Source organism: Dasypus novemcinctus, chromosome 17 (assembly GCF_030445035.2).
Source record: "Dasypus novemcinctus isolate mDasNov1 chromosome 17, mDasNov1.1.hap2, whole genome shotgun sequence".
NCBI classification, from domain to species: domain Eukaryota; kingdom Metazoa; phylum Chordata; class Mammalia; order Cingulata; family Dasypodidae; genus Dasypus; species Dasypus novemcinctus.
The window spans coordinates 17719009-17743105 of NC_080689.1; the positions used below are offsets into that span (position 1 = coordinate 17719009).

The 24097-nt window shown below is 42.7% G+C and overlaps 1 protein-coding gene across 2 annotated transcripts in view; it reads left to right on the forward strand.

Moving 5' to 3' along the window:
• The first annotated feature begins 8064 nt into the window (after window positions 1–8064).
• Window positions 8065–24097, forward strand: part of LOC101427514 (calpain-13-like) — a 51591-nt gene continuing 35558 nt past the window's right edge. Inside the window, exons 1-2 of one of the 2 annotated variants that reach the window (XM_004451071.2) lie at window positions 8065–8230; window positions 20967–21198. In XM_004451071.2, coding sequence (XP_004451128.2) covers window positions 21001–21198 — 198 coding nt within the window. In that variant the 5' untranslated portion in view covers window positions 8065–8230; window positions 20967–21000. Of the gene's footprint in view, window positions 8231–17819; window positions 17875–20966; window positions 21199–24097 lie in introns of those variants that run through there. The other variant, XM_004451072.2, reaches the window with a different exon arrangement.

Genomic DNA, 24097 nt, shown 5'->3' on the forward strand with positions numbered 1-24097 from the left:
GACTGCAGAAGATTAGATTAGGAATTTGAAGACAGGCAAAAATAAATTATCCAAACTGAAACAAAAAGAGGAAAAATATTTGGAAATTAAAAGCAAAAACAATGTATCCAAGATCTTTGAGATAAAGTCACATTCTAACATACATGTAATTAATGAGATGGAAGAGAGAGAATGAGGTAGAAGAAATATTTAAAGAGACAATGACTGAGGAAATTCCCAAATTGGTGAAAGATTTGTGCCCACATATTCAAAAAACTCAGTCTCCTGATACAAAAAAATCCACGTGCAGACACATAATGACCAAACTGTTGAAAACGAAAGATAAAGAGAAACTCTCAGAAGCAGCTAATGAGTAAAGATACAATACACACAGTGGAATAATGGTGTTTAAAAACACTTAAAATATGGTTAAATGTGTGGAGCTGGCCCACGCGCAGTGCTGATGTGCGCAAGGAGTGCCGTGCCACGCAGGGGTGTCCCTCGCATAGGGGAGCCCCACGCGCAAGGAACGCGCCCTGTAAGGAGAGCCAACCAGCGCAAAAGAAAGTGCAGCCTGCCCAGGAATGGTGCCACACACAGAGAGAGCTGACACAACAAGATGACACAACGAAAAGAAACACAGATTCCCATGCCACTAACAACAACAGAAGCGGACAAATAAGAACACGCAGCAAATGGACACACGGACACAGAGAACAAACAACTGGGTGGGGGGGCAGTGGGAAGGGGAGAGAAATAAATAATTCTTTAAAAAATATATGGTTACAAACCAGGTAGAAAATGTTATAACTAGTGGGACAAAACAAATGTAATGCAGTTCAAAATTAACTGTAATAGCTCGGTGCAGAAATTCCCAGAGCATAGGACAATGAACAGGAGGTGTGGGTGCGTTTGTTGAGGCAAAGAGAAACAGAAAGGGCTAATCATAAAAGCTCATGACTTTAGACCCACTTCCTTTGTACCCAAATCTCCAAACCTGTTTGGTCCAGACCAGCTAACTTACTTCCCCCATCCAAAGGCTCTTGCTCCTTTCTGGAAGGCCCTCCCTTATCTTGCCTGCTCAGTCATACCTCTCTTCTGAAATCACTGCCTCTATGCTTGGTTTCTGCAGGGAAGCTTCCCTGACTGAGCCAGATTGACACAACTCACTTAACATTTTCTAAACAAGTTAGCATTTAAATATACTTACAAAAGGAGAGATACCATTGTAAACAGAGGGAAATATATTTCAAACAAAATTCAAAATACATTTCACAAATAAGCCTGATTCTGTATTCCTGAAATACAAACCTCCTTCAAACTACTGTTCTCTAAAGCAGAGTTCTCATTAATAGAATCTTCATTTAAGGCATTGTACATGTAGACAACCCCCATACACCTTCCATCACCACAAAAGATATGATACAAAATTTTAGAACTGGACAGCTCTGCACATTAACCTGTAGTGTTTCTTACCATCAGCATATTTTTCTCCATAGGACTCAATTAGTTTAACACAAACACATGCAAAAACACACACACATTTTAAAATAATTCTCACGTCAAGAGGAGATGACTTTTCAGAAATGGAAAATTGCCCATTAGGATATCTGCATGTTATATTTCTCCCATAATGGGCAGGTTTCTGAGCTGCATCCATATTAAGTTTAGCAAAATTTTCAAATAACATAACATAATATAATATAAGTTTCCTTCAAAAAGGTTTGCATGAATAAGTTACAGCTCTTTGGGTTATCAAGCTTAGACTTATTTCTCTTTAAAAAAAAATCCTACATGTCACATCATCTAGAAACTCTATGCTTACACAGACATTTGAAACCAAGAGAAAGAGCCTTCTCCATCCCTTAGCCCACACACAACTTTATCTCAGGAACAAGCAACAATTAATTTATGCCTCTTCCTGGAGGGTAAAGATGAAACTTGTCTGCAAATCCCTCTGCAATAATGTGAATCTCAGGTGGGAGCCTATTCAAAAGACAGGCTGAACTAAAAGAGAATTACATCTCCACTAACTAAACAGGTATTTAACAGGAACAGAGTATAGGTGCTTGTAAGATTATGTTGTTTGAGTTCAAAAGTCAAGAATGTCACTTTTGATAATGAATATCTAAGAATATGGGTTCGTTATTTCTTTTAATTCTTTATAAGGCTTAATAATTTTCGAAAAGATTATACTGTATTTGTTGATTAGTGAAGCGGGAGGGGAGGACAAAAGGACAGAGTTAAAAAAAGAAGGTCTTGGTTATAGCTTTTGATAACAGTATCCAAGATGGTTAAGTGCCCTGGGCCAGGAGAGCTCTGCTAAGGGTCTTCAGTTCCTGAGAGACCAAAGTTAGAATGAACTTCTGTATTGTGGAGTCCAGGTGTTTCTAAACTGGACTTGCTTGTATCTTCAGATTCTTTGGAGATGCTGGTGGGGCTATGTGACTGGTAGAGCAGAAGAAGGGAAAAATCTTAATCAGAAGTCCAAAAAATATAAAACATTAAAAAATTCAACCAGGGCAGCTCACTTTTTAAAATTATTTTTAAAAATCTATTTAGACTTCTAATTAAGTTTTGCACACAGTCCACTGATTCAAAAAGGAGGAATGCCATAGTTATATTCCACCAGTACTCCATCCCCCATTTTGCAGGTTAGGGCCAGCCTTTCACCTCTGTACCCAGGTACCCCTTCATGGAAAAACCCTTGAGTTCACTTTACTTTTCATTCATGAGAGTTCAATTTTTCCCACTGGACAGTGATATGGCATTTTGCCAGCTAAATACTTAGCAGTGTATCAACAGATTAGAATGTCAGACCACTTGGCTGGGTACAAAGGTATCTGGGGGTAAAGGCAATTGCTAATGAGGAGGTTCTTACAGCTTTGTGAACCGCAGCTGCAGCGTGCAAGCTAAAGCAGGAAAGGAGAGAAAGTGCACGCGACGCTAATCCCTGGTGTCCAAGATTGGCGCTGGCCAGATAGCATCTCTGCCAGCAGGTGTCCCAAAAGGTCACTTCTTACTAATTCAAAGAACTCAAGTGCTGAACTGAAGGGTTTTGAGGAAAACCCCAACCGAAAAAAGGGAAAGGAACGGTATTTCTTTCATTTGATCCTTCCCCTCCCTTCCTGCCATCCCCTCACGCACTGGGTCTACCAGGTCACTGGGTGGAACCTGTTCAGCTTGACGTCTTAGCTAATGACACTTGGAAACTTAGATTCAGGTCTCTGAGTGACACTGGTCTTGAAATTCAAGAAGAAGCTATGAAAGAAAGGCCAGTCCTTTTTCCATTTCCATGCCTTTCGTCTGAGCTCTTCACCCTCTTCCAGGGGTGGCCCCTTTTGTGAAGTTAGAGCAGCAGCTTGACAGACCTGCTCTGGAGTTATTTGGAAAAAAGAAGCATTTGGCTCCTCAGGTCCTTGAGTATAATCTGAGTTTCCAAAAATGCTGCAAATGATCTAGTTGATCTATGAGCCTTCCATTCTCATTTGTTAATAATCATGAGGTCACGGTTTGATCTAGATTGTTGGAATTCATAGATTTGTCTCCTCCAATAGTGCTGTCATGGTAAATCCTTCCCCTGACAATCCCTCTACCAGCCTGAGGTTGACAGGACTTCGGTCTCTATTCAGACAGGGCACATGGAGGCTCATCACTAACCTCACTGGTACTCAAGCTACCCACCCCATCATTCCCTACCCTGTAACATAAGGACAAGGTTTAAACATTTCTCTTCCTCTTCATCAGACTGTATCAGGTAGATATCCATCTTCTATGGGCCTGACTCTCTACTGAAAAATTTCAATATTAGGCTAAATTTCAGAAAAACACTTGAAACCAGTGAAATGTCACCTGTTCCCTGAAGGTTCCAAGGCAAGTCTTCTAGGAATTGAAGGGCAGTGGTCCATCGCTGGTGGAGTAGCAAAAAGCTTTTTGGTTTAGCATGCTGGAAGCGGGGGCCTAGGCCTTCAGACAGTAAGACTGTATACAAGTCTTTCCTAGATAACTGCATTTACAATCCTGATTTACAAGTTCCATATTTAGGTAGGTCCTCAAATGGGGCAAAAAGTACCAGAAATCTGTTGGCTTTTGTATTTATTTGGAGCAGAAGCTTACAGTCAGAAGACCATAAACAGTAAGTTACTTCCCTCACCAAAGTCTGTTGTCACATGTTAGAGCAAGATGCTGACAGTGTCTGTGAGAATTCAGGCTTCTCCTTCCTCTAAGGCTCCATGTTTCCAGCTTCTTCTGATCTCAGCTGTAGGCTGGCATAAGGCTCATCTCTCTTCCTAGGGACTCATCTCTTTCTGGGCTTAGGTGCTGAGCTCTCTCCACAAGACCAGCCATAAATTACCAGGTAAATGACTCAGTTCACTCCCCAGGGCTTCGGCATCAAAGCTTAGTGCTCTCCTCTGCTGTGTTGTTTTCTGTGTGAGTATCTGCCCAACAAGGTGCAGGGAACCAATGCGTTACTAATGTGGCCGAATCAAAGCCCAAATCTTAATTTAATCAAGTAAAGGTGAAACCTTTGAATTTAATAAAATCCAAGGATATCATGCCCAGAGGAATAGACCAGTTTACAAACATAATCAATATATCTTTTTGGAGTTCATCAATAACATCAAACTGCCACAATAAGTAAATTATAACTGCCAGATATTATCATGTATCTGGAATGCACAGAAATACCTCAAAATAATCAGACTCAAAACATGCTCAGATATTCCAGTTATGATTTTAAAAAGTCAAATGAGTGGTCAAATACTGATGGTTGATGAAGGTGGAACCAAGAACAAAGATATTGAGCAACCTGTGGAAATAGTGGGTCCCCAAGAGACAACCAACATCTTGAGAATGACTCTCAGACTTTCAAATCTAATGAAATATCTCCTACAGGTTTATAGAACTGTAGGGAACAAAAGACTCATCTTTCCCTCCTGATTTCTCCTTATGGTAATGCAAGTGTTTATCCTTTGTCTGTCCCTTTGTATATTGGAAGCAGATAAATTGTTTTGTAAGTTTTCAGAGGTCTACAGCCAGAAGGGAGTTTGCCCCAAGACAAACCATATTTCTATAAACTCATTGTGATGTGATTTTGTAATTAGCATTGCTACTGAAATAAAGTTTTTTGAATACTCTATACTTTTTTTGGAATTCAGACGGTGGAGTGTGGCAGTTTGATATTATGGATGAATTCCAAAAAGAAATGTTGATTGTATTGATGAAGTGGTCTCTTCCTTGGGGCGTGATGCCCTTTGATTGTTTTAAATTTGGAGGTTTCACTTTTACTTGATTAAATGAGAATTTAGGCTTTGATTCTGCCATGTCAGTAAGACATTGAGTCCCTGCCCCCTTGGTGGGTAGACACTGATACAGAAAATGACATGGAAGTGGAGAGAACTGAATTTTGATGCTGGAGCCCCGGGGACAGAGTTGACCATTTTTCTGATACATTACAGTGAGCTTTGTGGAGAGAGCACAGGAGCTAAGCCCAGAAAGAGACAAGTCCCCAGGAATAGTCATGCCTTATGGCAGCCTACAGCTGAAAATGGAAGAAGCTGAGACCATGGAGCTATAAGAAGAGGAAGGCTGAAACCTCTGAGGGATCAGCAGCTATCTTGCTCCAACTTGTGGCAACAGACTTTGGTGAGGAAAATAACTTACTCTTTACGGCCTTGTGACTATAAGCTGCAACCCTAAATAAATATACTTTATTAAAGCCAAAATATTTCTGGTACTTTACATCAGCACCCTTTTTGCTGACAAATACACTCATATAATTAGTATGTGCAGATGCCAGCACCCATATTAATGAAATTATTTTGATTATCTGTTATAGATAACATATCTGTGGTCAGTTAGCAGTCCTGCTAAGGGCCCTGAGTAGAAACTCTTCTGGTTCCTGTCTCAGGCTTTCCACTTCCTCCTTCTCTTGCCCTGCCTGCTCTCTTCTTTTCTGAGGAATTGTTTATCTACTCTTAGGTAGTTTCTTGTGATAAACCCAAGAATGGCTATAGATGGAGATAGTCTTATCAGAACATTCCTTTCTTTCCATCCCCACAGAGGCGCACAGGCATCCTTTTAACATCTTTTCCTTGTTCATTACCTGATGAACAGATCGGGGCTCCCAGGCACCCTTGAAGAAGTGGTACTACCCAGCTAACTCTCAAGATGCCTTGCTTAGATGGTGCTTGGGAGCTCCATGGGGACGGAGAGCCTCTCTCCAGGCAACTGATCCAAAACTAAACTGTCCTACCATACCCCCAGATGGATTTAGGTTGGTGCTGCCAGCAGGTCTAGTTGAATCCCAGTCCCTGCCAGAATCTGCTTACCAACCCTTTCCAATGCTGGGCACCTGCCTCTTCTTTCTCACAGTCTACTCACTCCCAAAGCTGGCCACTTTGACTTTTCTGGGCAAGAGAAATATTTCCCCACTTGCTTTTGAAATGTCCTTTTGCTGTCTTCAAGCCATTTTATATCAACTTTGAAGACTCTGTATCTGTGCCTTCCTCTACCCAACCCATTTGAAACAAAGCCATTTTCCAGACTCTTGGTTTCTTGAGGCAATAGCTATGGTATAGGGATGTGTTTGTTTTTGAAACAGGTCTTTATCCAACCAAAAAAATGACTCCATTATCCCTCTCTTGGTTTTCTCTTGGTCAGATTCAGGCCCTCTTTCCTTGGCCCGGGATATCTCCTTCCCATAAGTGCCCTTGGTTTCTGCCTTAGAAGTTCCAACCTCTCTCTTCACATAGTTCTCCTAAACTTCCACCAGACAGGTATTCGTCTGATTTTACTAAATAATAGCAACCATTTACTGAATACTTCCTATGTACCAGTCCCAGTATTGAGCAATTTACCTGCCTTCACTTCATTCTCATAACAAGTTATGAATTAGATGCTATTATTGTCACTGTTTTGGGCTTGAGAAAACAGGGTTATAGGGCTTGTAACTTGTTCACAAGCCCATAGTGGATATTGTGGTGGGGCCAGAAGAGTTTGATCAGTAAACTTGAACTTTCATACTGCTTCTTTTGAAGCATGTCACAACAGTGTGTCACAGATGTCCAGCAGGTGAGCTCCAGGAAAGCATGTGACAGATCTGAGGGTATACCACACTTCCTTCAGATGGGAGGAACTCACGCTAGAAAAATATTATTCAGTGTTCTCTGGTTTATAGACTTAGACTAAAGGGTTCTGAAAAACACTTTAAAAACCCAAGATTTGGCTTCCAGAGAGCACATAGGAATGGGAAGGAGTGCTTCAAAGAGCCAGTGATGCTGTAGGGAAACCAGCCCCTTGGATTTGTGAGAGGATCTTCCTTACAGGGACCCTCACTTGGGCTATTCCTCTGGCACAACTATCACCTGAAGCTACTTGTCTCCTGGCACCAAGAACATTCTCTTGCGAGTTCCTTTTCTAACTGAATACTCCAAAGACTGCTCTGGGGACTGCAGCTCCTGTTCTTAGAGGAAAACATGTATCTTATGAGGTGGGAGAAGACAAAACCATCATCAGCAAGCAGAAAAGCTAGTTGTTTTCCTTTAAGCACTCTTTCAAGATATGATGCTTAGGCAGGCTGCGCTATGTAAAGCATTTCCACACCATTTTTTTTTTCCGAAACTGTAACCTTCAAACGTTATTGATTGGATACCTTATGAGTAAATTTAGCTTGAGCATGTGCCACAAATACATGCATACTTACTTATTTGCACTTCCCTGGATAGAGAAGGAGAGAAGAGGGGGCTTCATCCCTGAATCTTTTCTCGGCTCTACCTCTGTGCACTTGGAAAGGTTTTGTAGAAACATCAGGGCCCCAAAGCAGGGTAATGATGAAAAAAGTGAAATTTCTGGAAACAATGAAAACTGCAATCAGGGCATACACCCTGGGACTTTAGGTGGGATCAGATGGAGATGGGCTTGGGATAGAGTGACCGGAAGATGCTACTTTTAAAATATAGATACCCTCTTTCCATGAGGTTCCAGGGCCCGTTGCTGGAGTCACTGTTTAACTAGGGTGGAGCAGTACCAAGTGTGCCCATATAAGGAGCCTGGGTGGGGGGAAGCAAACAACAGCCAGCACTGCCAGCCTGGCTGTTCCTCCAAGGAGACGGCCGTCCTCCTCCCTCGGGTGAAACATCCCTTCTGCCAGCAAAGGAGCCTGCAGAACAGCTGAGCTACCCCGTGCTACCTTGGCTACCTGCTGGGTACTGCCATGATTCTCAAGCAGGTGCACCTGCCAAGGAAACAGGTAGGGTGTCTGGTGAACTCCCAGGGCTTTGGACCAAGGTCATCATTCCAAATTCACGAGCTTGTAAATTTCCCTGGGCAGCTTATTAATCAGAAAGATTCTGAGTCCCCACTCCCAGGGACGTGTATTCAGTGGCTCTGAAAAACAGACATTTCTGATGCAAAGGGTCAGAGGATAAGTTTTAAGAAAAACTAGGACAAAGGATTAGTTGGCTCTTTAAGAATAGATAGCCTGAACTTTGCACAGCTCATACAGTGAGAGGATCATTGCACACATTTGCTTCTTGCTCGTTCAAGATAGCAGCTTAGAGAGGTATGTTGACCTTCTGGGATCCCGAGAGCAGGAATCATGGCAGGAATTGTGTCTTCTTTGTTTACCTATGTACAATTTTCTGACACATAGTAGATGTTTAATAAGTTTTTGCTGAATGGAAGAATGAGGTTCAGATCTTTTGCTTTCTAATGATCTACCTTCACAACTATATGAATGAAGCTGAAAAATCTGGATGAATCACAAAAGATGGATCTCTACCACTTCAGTTTCAGATGGTTCCTCTCCCCGTCCAGCTGCTTCCTAGTCACAAAGTGCATGGCTATGCCACTGCTAAAGGTGTTTCATCGGTGAGACAGAGTTCCAGCTAAATAGCTTGGGTTGATTTAGAACAAATGCAGGTATTTTCCCTATGCAGTGCTACATGGGTCATGACCCACAAGTGCCCCATGTGTCCTGGGTTCAAAACAGAACTTTTTTTTATCCCCAGGTGGCATCAATGGTATCTTCAGATAGTGTATCCTCTCAGATTGTTCTGCCTTGACCCAGCTTGACCTAACCATTGTTTTTGCAGATAATAGCTACGGGCAGGTTTACTTACTGACCCATTGGTTGATGAAATATAATAATCTATTAATTGTGTAATAGGAAAGAATTATGTGGTGCATGATCTCATTATTCCCAATTTGTGGATGGGAAGAGTGAGGAACCTGGTGAGCAACTTGCTGCTAAGATGCCAGATGCCAATGACAGAATATGAGTTCTGCCTTGCCTTGTTTCCTAGTTACTTGGTCATATTCAGTGACCTCCCAGAAAGAGCTCCTTAGAAGAAAGATGCTATTGAGAAATGCACAATCCACAATTCATCTGCAGGCACGGAGTGCTCACTCTGTGTCTAATACTGTGCTTGAAGGTCCCACATGTGCTGTGTGATTTCTTGCACATTACTTAACCTCCCTGGCTCCAGTTTCCTCATCACTAAAAGTTGGTAAAAAGACTATCTGCCTCATAAGATTTCTGTGTGGTTTCAATGAGATCATATTTGTAAAGTGTTTAGCAATGTCTGGCAGATAGTTCTTAAACATTATAGTTATTGTTCTTGCTCTCATCTGTGTTCTCTACAAAGCTAAGGGTGAGGTAAAGCTTGAGGGTTAATGCTTTATTCAGTGGTGCAATCCCGGGGCAGGGAGAGTGAGGGAAACGGGAAGTGGGACATAAGTGGGAAGGGATGAGAAGCAAGGTGGGCTGATGTGCTCCCCACTTGACTTATCTGCACGAGAAGAAATAGTTTGCCAAGTGTCCAGGGTGGGACATCTCTGGACTAGCTTTCCAGAAACACTAGGGGGTGGGTGGAGAGGAAATTCATATGCTGGCTGCCTTCTGGCCCAATCTTTCATTGTTCAAAGTTTAACCCATGACGAGTAAACTCTCCTGTACTTCTGGGTTGTGTATCTGGCCACTTGGGCAGCCAATGGAAAATCCAGATCCTATTCCTTGAGACTTGGCACCTCATCTTTGTCCAAAAGTGCTCAGATGAGCCACTTCCCTGACTGGAGCAGAAAAGGGGGCCAAGAGTCCCCGAGACAGGTGAGGCCAAGAGAACCCAACGCAGCACTTAAGATGAAGTCCAATACAGGGCAAACCCCCCTGGCTGAGAACTGCTGGACCTGTGCAATGCACAGGAGCTCCCTGCTCTCAGGAAGTCATGACTTTCTGCCATGCAAAAGCCACAAAGGGACCCTCAGAGCAGCTGGCCCATCCCACCTCTCCTCAATGTTTGGAAGGGGTCAGACTTGGGGCTTCCTTAACTCTCTAAAACTTTATATGGCAGCGTATGAGATTGCTAGAGAGTAAGAGGCCCAAGGGCATGCAAAGACCTCAGCAGAATCAGGATTTTCTCCACCCCTGGGATTCAGTCCTTTGAACAAATATTTCTTGATGCACAGCATACAGAACATTAATTTTGGGGGGGCTTCCTGGGAGCTCCTTGATCAAAAGTTTCCATGATGTGAAAGTTGCCTCCTACTCTCCCCTCACTGGGGAGTCTTGATTCTGATTTGCATATTATGTAAGAGAAGACCAAAGATGCGGTGGACGCAGCGTGCCAGTGCTTCCCTCACGGGACCTCCTTGGCCATCCCTGCCCTAGAACTTGGACCCGGAATTCTCAGGGGACTCCCCTGCCATGCGCTCCTGGTCTCTTTACACAGTGTCCTTTCTCTTCAAAACTTTTAAATAAAAACTTAGAAATACAAGGCAGGGGAGGGGGAAGCATTTGGAGTCCTCAAGCCTTCAGCTTCTCATTTTAATAATTTAGGTAGTTGAAGAAGCCCATCCCTAAAGCGTCTGCCAGCCCTATATTTCCATAGCCTGTGGCGTGCATGGTGAAAGGCCGCTGTTGGACATCTTGCCTCGCTCTGTTTTGCCTGGAGGCTATTTTGAAGAGCAATAGTGGGAGGCAGTGGTGAAGGCTGGCTCCTCTGCAGTCCCTGCTGGAGGTGGAAGATGAGGGAGTGGCTGGAAGCTGGGAGCTCTCAGTACTTGGATTTGGCACAGCACGGTGGCTCTGGGGCTAACATCCTTACTCTGCAAAATAGCTCCAGGGGCCTCTAAAACCAAGAGTGGTCAGGACCTCTGCCGGGTTTCTCTCTGATGGGCTCTGCCCCTGGGCGCCGTCTGGGGCAGCGCTAAGAATCTGCCCCCGTGGCTGTGGCTCAGGCCAGACAGGCCTCTCCTGGGCTCTGAGAGTTGAGCCATTGCCCTGAGGGGCCTGGTCTCCCTCATAACTGCCCAGAGCCAAGGAACTGCTACCAGGGACCAGGCCTGGCCCAGTGGGTTCTCAATGACCTGAGGCAGGAGTGGTTAGAGGATCAGAGTTCAGAGGAACCTTCTCCCCAGTTCTCTAGGGCAAACATTCTGCCTTCTCCCCAGTCTAATCCTTTACCGGAAGCAGCTGCAAACCAGCTGAACCGCCTCATTAGGCTCCAGCTCCAGAAATCCCCTGCCTTCCTCCAGGGACTAAAGTTAAGAAACTTTCAGGTGGCACTGCCTGGGGAGAAGTTCAGGCCGAGGCCTGCACAGTGGGCAGCTCCCGGGACTCGGGCCAGCAGGCCCCTCAGGCACGCTCCGTCCATTCAGAGGCTGTCCTCAGCCAGGGGCACCCCCACCCCGCACCCTCAACCAGGGCACCTTCCCCAAACGGCCGCAGGGCTGGCCCATGGCTCCCTGCATGCCTCACCGGTCTGGAAGGTACCCCAGGTGGGAGGCACAGGTTTCCTGCGGCAGCTTCTCCATCCCTTCTCAGGCAGGGGCCACCAGGGCCTCAGTGCCCCTGTCCCTCCCTGGCCTGTTCTTGTCTTCCTGACTCCACCCAAAGAGGCTTTTTGGCCATTTCTCCTCCTCTCTCCCTCTGCTTTCAAGTTCCATGGCCGTGGGGTGTTGCTGGGGAGGCCTGGGAAGGTGGGAAGGAAGGCACGTCAGAACTCAGAGGCTTAAGCTCCCCACCCCCGCTGCCTTTTCCTGCTCCACTCACCCACTCATGCACACGTGCGCACACTCACCTGTTCTACAAAGGTCATTCTCTCTCAGCTCATCTTTGACAGGTTTTAATATGGAACATTTTCCTGCTCTTGCTTTCAAAAGCTTCTCCCCTCCATTCTGCACCCACCTGACCCCTCCTTCCAGGCACCGCTGCAGGGCGGGATGGCAGCTTGCTGTCGCAGGAAGGTTGCCCTGATCTTCTCGAGAGCCATCAGGTGTTTCTGAGCTCCTGGCCAGAAAAGGGGGTGACTCACTAAGCCAGTGAACACGGGGACAGCTTCCACTAGTTCCCCTCCAGGACCTGCAACCCCCCTGGGTGGAGAAGGGGCACTGGCAGAGCCCGGACAGCCTTCAGGGAGGACCTGCCTGCTCCCTCTGCTGCCAGGAGGCACCAGGAGCGGCCAGGCATGGGACAGCCTGGGGGGCAAGGGGTGTCCTTGCCCTGGAAACCCAGCTGCTGGTGTCTGGCTCATTTTCTCTGCCCCCACCCCAACCCCCACCCCAGGAGGCCCAGAATCTGGCTCGAGCTCCTGTCACAGCACTTGCATGTCAAGGCCTTGCTTGAGCTTTACAGGTGAGGGAGAAGTGAATCCTATTCACTACACTCAGTACTGTTTGCTATGCTGCACTACACTGGACGACTGTCCTACACAACCCTACAACATACAATCTACGCAGTTTATTCTGGTTTCACCATCTTGTACACAAGGGAATAAAGGGAGATTTTACCAAATAATTTTTAAGAATCAAGATAAGTTATACCTAGCCTTCTCCATTTCCTCCAAACTAGAAGCTATTTCAGGAGGGAAAAAATAGAAAAGGAGGTAAAATGAAATACTTGGCTTTAGTAAGGCTCCTAGACATAGCATTATTGCCTAGGGCCCAAGGTTCTCTTTCAAGTCATTTCACAATTTTACTATGAGTATCAACTTCTTCAAACATTATCATGGAGCCATAATTTAAAAAACAAAACAAAACATTGTGGTTGGGGAATGACTGTATTAATTACAAAGAATTTCCATTTCACGAAGCAAATCAGTCACAAAGTTTCTTACACTGAATTCCTATAAGAATTAACATTTGAATCAATTTACAAGAATTTAACATAAGCAAATGATCATATTATCCTTATATTTGTATGTGAAGAGCATCTGTGTTCAACAAAAGGAAGAATAAAGGAAGTAAGAAAATAAGCCACAAACTGTGAGAAGATAGTTGTAACACAAATGACCAAGTAAGGATCATAACCAGAGAATGTAAAGAATATCTACAATAGAAATGGCACATATTCCAATAGACAAATGGGCAGAAGATAGGAACGGGCATTTCATAGGAGAGGAAAACTTAATGGTGAATAAACACGCTGAAATATGTTCATCCTTATTAGTAACCAGGGAAATATAAATTAAGAGCACAAGGAGTTTTCATTTTATTCCCACTAAACGGTTAAAAATAAGAAGCCTACCAATATCAAGTGTTAGAAAGGTGATGTAGCAATGGGAACTCTTTATGTTGCCAGTGAGATTGAGGATGTGCATTCTCTAAACCCAGAAATTCCACTCCTAGGAATATAATCTGTAAAACCCCATTCACATGTTTATCAGGATGTGGCACGGAATGTTTGTAGCATACTGTTCATAAAACAAGGAGGGGAGAACCTTTCATATTCATTGACTGTAGGTGCATAAATATATTATGGAATAGTCACACAATAGAATATTATGCAGCAGTGAAAATGAATGAAATCCAGCCACTTTTTTTTTTTTTTAAAAGAAAGTTGTTGAAGACTGTAGTGGCCATATACAGTATTTAATTTTTAGACAAATTTAAAGATGCATAATTGACATTCAAAAACTACACATATTTAAAGTATAAAAATTGATGAGTTTTGGCACGTGTATGTATAATTATATTAAATCATCACTATACACAAAATAAAAATATTTCCATGACTTCCCTAAATTTTCTCATAATCTTTGCAATCCATTCTTCCATTCACCATTCAGCACTTTTCCTGAACAACTACTGATCTGTTTTCTGTCACTCTACATTAATTTGCATTTCTAAAATTTTGTACAATTGGAGTCATACAGTATATATTCTGTTTTTTCTGGCTTCTTTCATTCAGCATAATTAATATTATATCAATAACTAATTCTTTTCATTGCTGAAGTATTCCATTTTATGAATATGCCACCATTTGTTTATCCATTCACTTTGTAATGGATTAAAGAAACTTCCTTTAGCATTTTTTATGGTGCATTTGTTTTGGTGGTAAATGTTCATAGTTTTCCCTCATCTGAAAATGTGTTTATTTCACCTTTATTCATAAAAGATATTTTCACTGGATATAGAATTCTGTTTTGATATTTTCATGGTTTCATCACTTTAAAGTTGTTCCACTATCTTCTGGCTTACACAGTCTCTGGTGACTAATTTTCAGTCATTTGAATCATCATTCCCTTCTATGTACTGTGTCATTTTTCTCTAGCTTCTCTCAAGATTTTCTCATTATCTTTAGTTTTCAACAGTTTATGATGTATCTTTTAATGGTAATCTTAAATCCATAAATTTATGTCTGTAACCAAATTTTGGGACTTTTGGCCATTATTTCCTCAAATATGTTTCTTCCCCAATATCTTTATCCTGTTTCTGGGACTTGAATTACATACAAGTCAGAACTTTTGATATTGTCCCACATGTCTCTGATGTTTTAGTCTTCTTTTCTCCTTTTCGATCTTTCAATCTTTTTCTCAGTCTACTCTTGAGATTGAATACTATCTATTGATCTATCATCAAATTCCTGTACTCTTTCTTCTGTCATCTCCATTCTGCTCTTAAGCCTATCCAGTGAATTTATTTCAGATCTTATAATTTTCAATTCTAAAATTTCCAGTTTGTTCTTTTCTGGAGCTTACATTTCTCTGCTGTTATTGCATCTTATTTTTAACTCATTTCAAGTGTGTCTTTCTTGATCTCATAGAACATGGCTATAACCACAGCATTATCATCTTTGACAGTTTCTACATCTAGATCATTTCATAGTTGGCTCATGTCGATTATGTTTTCCTTTGAGAATGGGTCATATTTTCTTAGTTCTTTGTATTTTGACTAGTTAGGGATCCTATCTTGGACAATGTGAATGTTATATTGAGTCCACTGGATTCTGTTTTAATACACTGAGAATACTGATTTTTTTTTTAAAGTAGACTCAACCCCATTCAAAATGAAGTTCAGACACTTCATTGTATCTCACCTTCTGTAGGAGTGATTCAAATCTAAATTTATTTCCTTAAGCTTTTGCTCTTTTGTTTTGTATCCTTTCTGAACATTCAATGTGAAGATGGGAAGGAAACCTCTGTGCAAGATGATACACAGAATCAGGGTGTGCTATTCTATGGCTCTCTCCTTTCCCAGAGTCTTCCTCCTTTCAATTTTTGGGAGCTCCTTTGCTTGATTCCCCTGGCCATAAAGATAGCAAAGTTTCATAAAAGTTTTAAACAACATCTGTACTAAGTCACATCTTGACTAGGGTCCACCCTTGTGGCAAAGGTATAAGAAAGAAGAATCAGAAATCTGGTAATTCACTCTCATACTAGCTTCTCCTTGTTTTGACTCCCGTATAATCTTCATGCCTTTGTTTACCTTTCAGAGTCCTCAGATAGCTGTTTAATTTTTTTAAGAGGTTATATTTAAAAACCATAGGAGGATGGGCTATACAGGGAAATTGCATAGAAATTCCTACATAAGTTTCACAGCTAAATACAAGCAAACCAACAGAATGCAACATGGAAATACATTAACATATGGTCAAATTATTTTTGATAAGTATAAGAGAATGATAAACACATCCCTCAGGCTGGTGGTTGCTTCAGGGGAGGTAAGGGAATGACATCAGTGATGCTAGCACAGGTGGCTTTGTCAGTATTGGTAAGTTCATAAGCTGGGTGGTAGTTTCATAGGTGTTCTTATGCTTATAATAGTGCATAAACTATATAACTTATGTAGTCTTCTACTTGTATCAAATTACCCAATTTAACAGTTACATAATTGTAATAGGTAATACAGTTTAAAGACGTTCTTCCTATTGCCAAACATTCCCAAGAACGTTCATACCAACTGACAGATCCATTGAAAAATAATTTCTGCTCTCCTTTAAAATATTTAGATCTCACTTGTCTCCAAAGAATGATTGAGACCCATTCAATAAAAGAGTCTCAGGAAAATTCATAGAGAAATTTTTAATACCTACAAAAGTTGTTTTTAAGAGCCAACTGTATACATTCTATCATTGGTTTTCTCCATTCCCAAAGATAACCCAGTCTGCAAATTTCCTGCATAAGTCCAACACATGTTGCTGGAGGGAGAAACTGGGAAAATAAACACCCTTATCCTGTGTCCAAGATGTAGTGGAGAGAATCCACCTAGGTTCTCTTACAACTTGATTTCTGAGGGAGGAAAAACTAAGGAGTAGTTAGAAGTTTTAGGAAAGGCCAAGATTAGGGTCAGAGAAAGAAATAACATAATATCTTTGTATAATACCTTTGTATAATGCTTCATGATTTAATCATCTTCCTATATGTTTTTTCATTTGATTTTTTTCAACAATGTTATCATTTTTCCTGTTTGACTGAAGAGGGAATTGAAGTGCTAAGAACTTAGAAAACACCCTCAGGATCATACGGCTAATAAGGGACAAAATGAGGACTTGAGTCAGGACTTTCTCAAGTCATTTAATTTCTGTGCTATTTTTGTCTCTAACATCTTATACATGAGATGTTAGGAGTTCTGCAGTGAAAGGACTTCCTGGGATATATTTGTGAAACACTCGTTCATTACTGGAGGATTTGGGGCCTTTTATGAATCTTTATAAAGACTAGTAAAGGTGAAATATTTTCCAAAATAACTTGACTACATAATTTATTATTTTTGGTGCATTCATGAGGCTCCTGCTCCACCAAACATACTTGAGAAAGTTCAATCTGTGACAATCAATAAACTTCCACAGGAATTTTCTTGAATACCTACCACACACCAGGAGTAGCTCTAGGTACTGACAAGTCAAAGATGCTAGTAAGACACAATTTTTGCCATCAAGGAACCCTCATCATTTTTCCATTAACCCAAATAATGCTTAGATGCTCAGTCTTGCTAGATGCATCTCTGCCATTTTGCCCCCGTGTTCTTTAGCATCCTTCTCATATACCCAAGGTCCGTATTTGCATGACCCCAATTTCTCTTTCATCTGTACCCTCCCTGAAATACGCATCCAGGGCCAGTGGAATTGTTGGGATCTCGGTAGAGGGCACCAGGAAGGCCTGAGTCAAATTCCTTTTCTAGAGGAGAAAACATGGATGGGGAGCAGCATAAGATGTTCCACGGTCCCCAGCTGCACCCCTCACCCGCTTCCCATTCTACTCCCAAAATGTGAATCTTTAGCACACATTGTTTCCCACATTAAGAACTTAAACCTACTCATTTGGCCATTTTTCTAGCTCCTCCTGTGCCATTTTTGTTGTTATACCAAAGAACCATTCTAGCAGCAAAGTAGATTTCAACCTGAATATCAAGGGGGCCTTCCAGCTCTCTCTTTCTCTTTTTTTAATTAAGGCAGATGAGGTGTCTTCTGACTGTGTATCTTGCAGAGTGAGGCAAGGAGGAGAGAGAAAAGAGATAAGAAGCAAAAAAGCCATTCCCAAAGTGACAAACGGGAAAAAAAAATTGATTGGACTTTGCTACTGTACATAAAAGTGAAAGCTTGAGGTGCTCTAGAGGCTGCCCGAGCTGCTGGGTCTACTGACTGCCAGGAGCCAGGAGAGCAGGAGCATGAAACTGGTAGGGGTCTACCTTCTTCCCGTCTCCTTCCTTCTCCTCCCCAGTGAGCTTCTCTCCTTCAAGGAGTCCCCTCCTCCAGCAGCAGGCATGCTGGGCCTGCCTCCTGTCCTCCAGAGCCCTCTCTGTACCTTCTGGGTCTGGGCAGCTCATTTTGTGGATGCATAGCAGTAACAGAGCTGAGGGCCTGGATCAGCACTTCCTCTCCTGCCCTTTCCCCTCACTGCCCTGCTGAGCCTAGCCTGTCAATCAGCAATACCAAGTTCTTGCCTTAGAGGATGGCAGGCTTCTTTTTGCACAGATTTTTCACGCTCAAAATAAGGCAAATAATGAGAACAACTATCATTTATTGACCACTTCCTAGTTACCAATCACTGAGCTAACTAATCTACACCCATTGTTTCATCTGAGGTTCATAACTGCTTTATGACATACTGAATAGTATTTTCTCCAATGTACTGAGGAAACAGTGATCCCTGAAGTCTGGCCAGTCCACTACCCAAGAGCTGCTAGAGAGGGGTCTCCATATAGCCTGGGACTGATTCCAAATGTAAGGGTTTTGATTCTTATGTAGAAAATAAGCAAAATTCTTTAGATGTGCATTTTTACAACCAATTAAGGGCTGATCACCAGTGTTCCCTAACTGAATTATTAAGGATACCCACAATTTTGTCTTCATATAGTAAAATTAGCTGATTATTGGAGTTTATTGAGCACTATATTCAACTTTCCACTGAAAAGGAGGGAACTTGTACAGATTCTACTGTCCCTGAGTATGTGTGGTGAATTGGAAGACACAATTTTCAACTCTTCTTAGTTGTTGCATGTCATTTACCTTTGTCTTGAGTCAATAAACAATTACTTTTCTTTTCTTTTTTCTATCTGGTTGCATCATCAACTTTTTTTTATTTTTTATTTTTTTTTTGGTGCATCGCTTCACCACGCAGGGGCCTTACCTCACCAGGCTGGCAGGTCTGGGATGGCTTTTTTCTTTTTCTTTTTTGCCAGGAGCTCCCAGGGGTTGAAACTGGGTCTTGCATATGGTAAAGGGGAGCTCAATTACTTGAACCACTGCCGCTCCCTGGTAATCAATTACTATTACCGTTTTCTTTCTCTTTAATGTATTTTGTTATTCAACTTTGGCACCATTGTTCTAATTTGTTGTGTGCTCTTTGGTTAACCACTAGCCTGGCTTGTGGTATACTGGCATAAAATAGCCTGTTATTCTCCAAAAACTAGACTGAAGAAATGTGTATAACATATGAAATTAAACCAAATGAAACTATCTATACTGAACTCTATATTTTACCATAGGTAAAACTATATGAAACTGACTTGACCTACAAAAATCGCAATTTCCAGTTCGATTTAATAGTTAAATATAAATTACTCATACCTTGTTTGCTAGACAATTGTTTTGTAATTTCCTCCAAATACACTTTTACAGTGATACTACTTTGGTAATAATCTGCCTTTGAATATGTACAATCTAATTAATTATCAACATACTGTCATAAGGTAACTATAAAAAAATAACAGAGTTATTTTAAGGTTACACATTTTTCTGATTCCAAATCTTGATTGTAAACTTATCTTCTTCCCTTACCTTACAAGTTGTTCATTTATATTCCTCTATTAGTTTTTATCACATGATTTCTTTTCCACTGTGAAGTGAGGATGGGGGAATATGTAGCTTTTATGCCATCTAAACAGGTGGTGGTTGAAGGAGCTTGGAAAGTACCACTTTAAAGGTCAAGGAGGTTTTTCAATGCCAGAGCTAGGCATTCAGATCCTGACTCACCTGTGGATGACCGGAGGGCAGGTTTTGGAAACCATCCTTATGGTAGCCTGAACAAGAAACTTCAGGATTCGTTTGAAGGAAATTGGGATGCTAGCACTTATTGAATGCCTAATTAATGCCAGCCACTCTGCTCAGTCCATTAGGTCAATGCTCATTTAGTACCTACCACAAAACTCAATGAGGTTGGTGTCATCATGCCGTATGGTTGGAGAAACAGATTCACACAGGCTGAATATTAGCTCACTATGGCAGAGCTGGTAGGTAGGTAGTGAAAGCAGAAGGTAAACACCAAAACCCGTTTGACTACCTTTTCTTCTTCTGCCCCTGCTCCCCCTCCATTTATTCAATTCCTCATCTAGTTCTGTTGACTCTCCCAATAAAACGTCTCTAGAATCTGTCTCCCCTCCTCCATGTTCTCCACCAGGACTCTCCCACCATCTCTCACGTGGACAAATGAAGCAGCTTCCTGGCTGCCCCTGCCCCCACGGCTCCCCATCTACTGTACCATCCCATACACACACCTAACCATGCCCCACCTCTTCGGTGGTCTAGAAGTGGTTGTAGGGTGTAAAACATTCCAGAATCCGGCTCTCCTGCCTACCTTTCTGACCATCTCTGCCAATACTCATCCTCAGGCCCCACCCTGACCCTAACCCCTCCAGCGGCCTCTTCTTCCTTCCAGAATTTACCACATTTCCAATCCAACTCCCAGGCCTTGTGCACTTGTAGCTCAGGGCACCTAGGGGGTTGGAGTTACGTTTTTGTTTTCGTACTTGGAGGAAATTTTTTTAAGCCTTCCACTGACACCCCACCTACCAAGTTCCTCTTCTTCATGGTTGAATACAAATGTCAATGTCTCCGGGAGAAGCATCCCAAACTCTCCTTGGGAGTTCCTAGCCGCTCCTTTAACAACCTTGGACGTTGATACATTTCCCATTGAAGGGATTCTATTGAATAATAGTCAGTTGTTGAAATGTCCTATCTATCTTTCCCACTTGGTTATGAGCCTGTGGGGAATAAAAATCCTGGTATATTTATCTTTGGATTGCTGGCATTCAGAAGAGTGCCTAGCACAGGGTCAGTACTCAATAAATGCTTGTTAAATGTGCAAATACACTGTGTTCTCTTGTGCACATGAGAGTATACTGAGCAACTGTACAGTGCAGAGGGCTGAAAGCTGAACTGGGCTTGCAATGCCAGAATTCTGGTCTAGGTTGGCTGCCAACTGGCTGTCACATCTGATGATGATAAGGACTTGATGGCTCATTCCTAAAATATCCCTTTTTCCTGCCAGGAGGAAAAGACTTCAGACATCTTCCAAGGGGGACATGGCTCGTTACCAAAAGCATCCAGCAGAAACCCCCATCATAAAATTCAAGGACCAGGACTTTTACTCCTTGCGGGATCAGTGCCTGAGCAAGGGCCAACTATTTGAGGATGAGACCTTCCCTGCCATGGCGTCCTCCATAGGCCCGAAGCTGCTCAATGAAATAGACCTCCTCCACCTGCAGTGGAAGCGGCCAAAGGTGAGCAAAACCCCCGGGAATACTCTCAGCTCTCAGGGCCTCTGAGCTGCCTGCCATAGCACCTCCCAATGACAGGAAGACGGGTACAATACCTGTCTCATGGATCCCCCAACACCCACTGGAAAGAGAATGAAGTCCTTCTGGTCCCTGTGCTACAGTGCTGTAAGCTCTCAGTGGATGGAAACACCCTGTATCTGAGCCTGGAGCCCTGGGTTCTCTGCCCAGTTCTAACTCTGAGTGAATCAGTAGGCTGTAAAGGCTACAGTTTTCTCACCTGAGAAAAAGGGAACCATGGGAATAAAGATTGTAGTAGTTAGACTCTAAGGTCTTTTTTCACCTCTATAACTGAGCCAATATATCAGTTCTCCTTGCCGTTCATCTCTTCAAGTGTCACTGTCTTACCATATTTCTTAGCTCCTTCCCAGTTAGAATTTACTCAAAACTAAAATATCATGTCAGTAATTTATACCATGGGATGGATTGAAATAATTGTCTCACCTCTCTCATTTAGTTTTTTAGTGTGTGCTGATTTTTTTTTATCCCCCCCGCCCCGTTACCCCCGTTGTCTGCTCTCTGTGTGCATTTGCTGTGCGTTCTTCTGTTTCTCTTGTATTCTCATTAGATGGCTCTGGGAACCCATCCTGGGACCTTCTGGATTGGGAGAGAGGCAATCACTCTCTTGCATCACCTCAGCTCCCTAGTTCATTGCATCTCATATTGTCTCTTTTCGGTGTCTCTTTTTGTTGTATCACCTTGCCGATCAGTTCTCCATGTAGACAATACCACTCCTGGGGAACTTGACTCCTGCATGGGGCAGCACTCCTTTGCATAGGGGGCACTCCTAGCACGGGGGCACCTCTGTGCATGGCAGCACTCTCTGCCCATGGCAGCACTCCGTTGGGTCAGCCCCCACACAGGCCAGGAGGCCCAGGTATTGAAGCCTGAACCTCCTATATGGTAGGTGGATGCTCTAGCCATAGAGCCATATTCACTTCCCTCTCTCATTTATTTTTACATTCTCAGTCTTGTAATGGTTTATTTATCTATGAAAGAATTTCAGACCGCAACTGTAAAATTAGTGAGATATCACAAGGGAACATTGAATCGCACTGACTCCTCCATCCGAGCAGAAGGCCACTAAATTTACCTGCCATGATGAGCTCAGCAAGGCTCTGATTTTTCTAGAACAATCTCAATTTTATGGCATGAAGCTCCAAGGGAAATTCCTCAACAGACACAACCTTCTCATAATCTCATCGGAGTTACTGGGTGATGCAGGCACCCAGGTAAGGTGCCCACACTTCCTCATCATGCTCCCCCAAACCACCTGCAGTACCTAGAACAATAGAAAGCAATTTAATGCCTAGTAAGCTAATGATAATAGCACCAGCAACTGTTACTGAGCACCAGTCAAATACCAAGCACTTTCAATAAAGTTATGTTAGTGAGAGAGAAAAGGAATTTTCTGGTGAGGCCTGTTAAGAGGTTAGGAGACTCCTTTTAAGAAGCACCTGCCTGGTCTGGGGATATCTAACTCCGTTCCACTGTGGGAAGGAGTACCCAGACATCATGCTCTGGAGATGACAGTTCTTGCCCTAACTAGCGACAGATTTGTAGCTTTGGGGAAGAGAAGGGTACGTGAGAACAGATGGGGATTGGGATGCAGCTGAAAGAGAGATGGGGTGTTGTGGCCTTGCGGGCACGATCTTATCAGTCAGAGGCCATGAGTCCCTGGCAGTGGCTCTTTTCTTCTGTCTGTCACTTCCTAAGGAGAGCTGAGACAGAGCTCTATTTAAAGAAGTTCCAAAGGGTCAAATGTTTTCTTTGTTATTTTCAGAAACTATGATTCTTTTAGAAAGTTCTGTTTTTTTCTCACAAGGTGCTGTGCAATAGATGTGAGACCGTATTTATGGTGTTGATTTTATAATATTTCCACATAGAAATGGTTGAGTTTTTATTATCTAATCCCAGGAATGACTCAACTTGTGATGTCTTTTGGGGACAAGGAGAAACTTGAGGCAAACAGAAGTGAAATGACTCAGAATTATGACAAATCCCAAAATAAATCAGCAGTCAGGGGCCAGATTTGTTGTACTCTCATTTTTCTCATCATCCAAAAGCTTACCTGTACTCTATCAGGGGATCATTTTCCATTCCAGCATTTCTTTAAAAATGTGTACTCGGACATGTCATTTTTCTTGGTGTCCCTTATCACAACGGGCATTGCTTATATCTTTAATACTTTTTGGAATTTACAAAGTGACTTCTCTCACTTTATCTGCTCTGTCCTCACCAATTTTACAGGAAAATAAACTGAGGGCATGATGAGGTAACACAGTTGATGAGGGAAGGATTTGGGATTTAGGCTAAGCTGCCTGACTTTTTCTCACATGGGCTCCTATACCTTAGGGACTTGGTGACGATTGGGATGCCTGAATGAATGAGTCAATGGGTGAATGAATGATTATTTGCAGGTGCCTGGGCTGGGTTTCAAACTCCTTGTGTGCAATGGAGAATCCTTGGGTTGACTGTTTTCTGAGGAGGAGGGGAGAGGAGAGAGCCAACGGACTCACCCCTTCGACATGGTGAAGGCCCCGACAAGGCTGTGACTGCCGCAGGTCCCAATTGGGACCTCAGAGAGCCTTGGAGGAGACGCCTCAGGCAGCCTGGCTCAACCTAAGAGGAATGGCCAGCACTCCCGGTATGTTACAGTTTTAGGCCTGGCTTTAGGAAATCCGACTCATTAAATCCCCCCAATGCCTCTCTCAGGAGGTTCTATTATTATCCACATTTTAAGGATGAGAAGCAGAAACAGAGGGGGAAACAATGGGCCCAAACTCACACAGCTCAATGGTGGCAGACCTGGGTCCAAACCCTGGCAGTCTGGCCCCAAGGACTG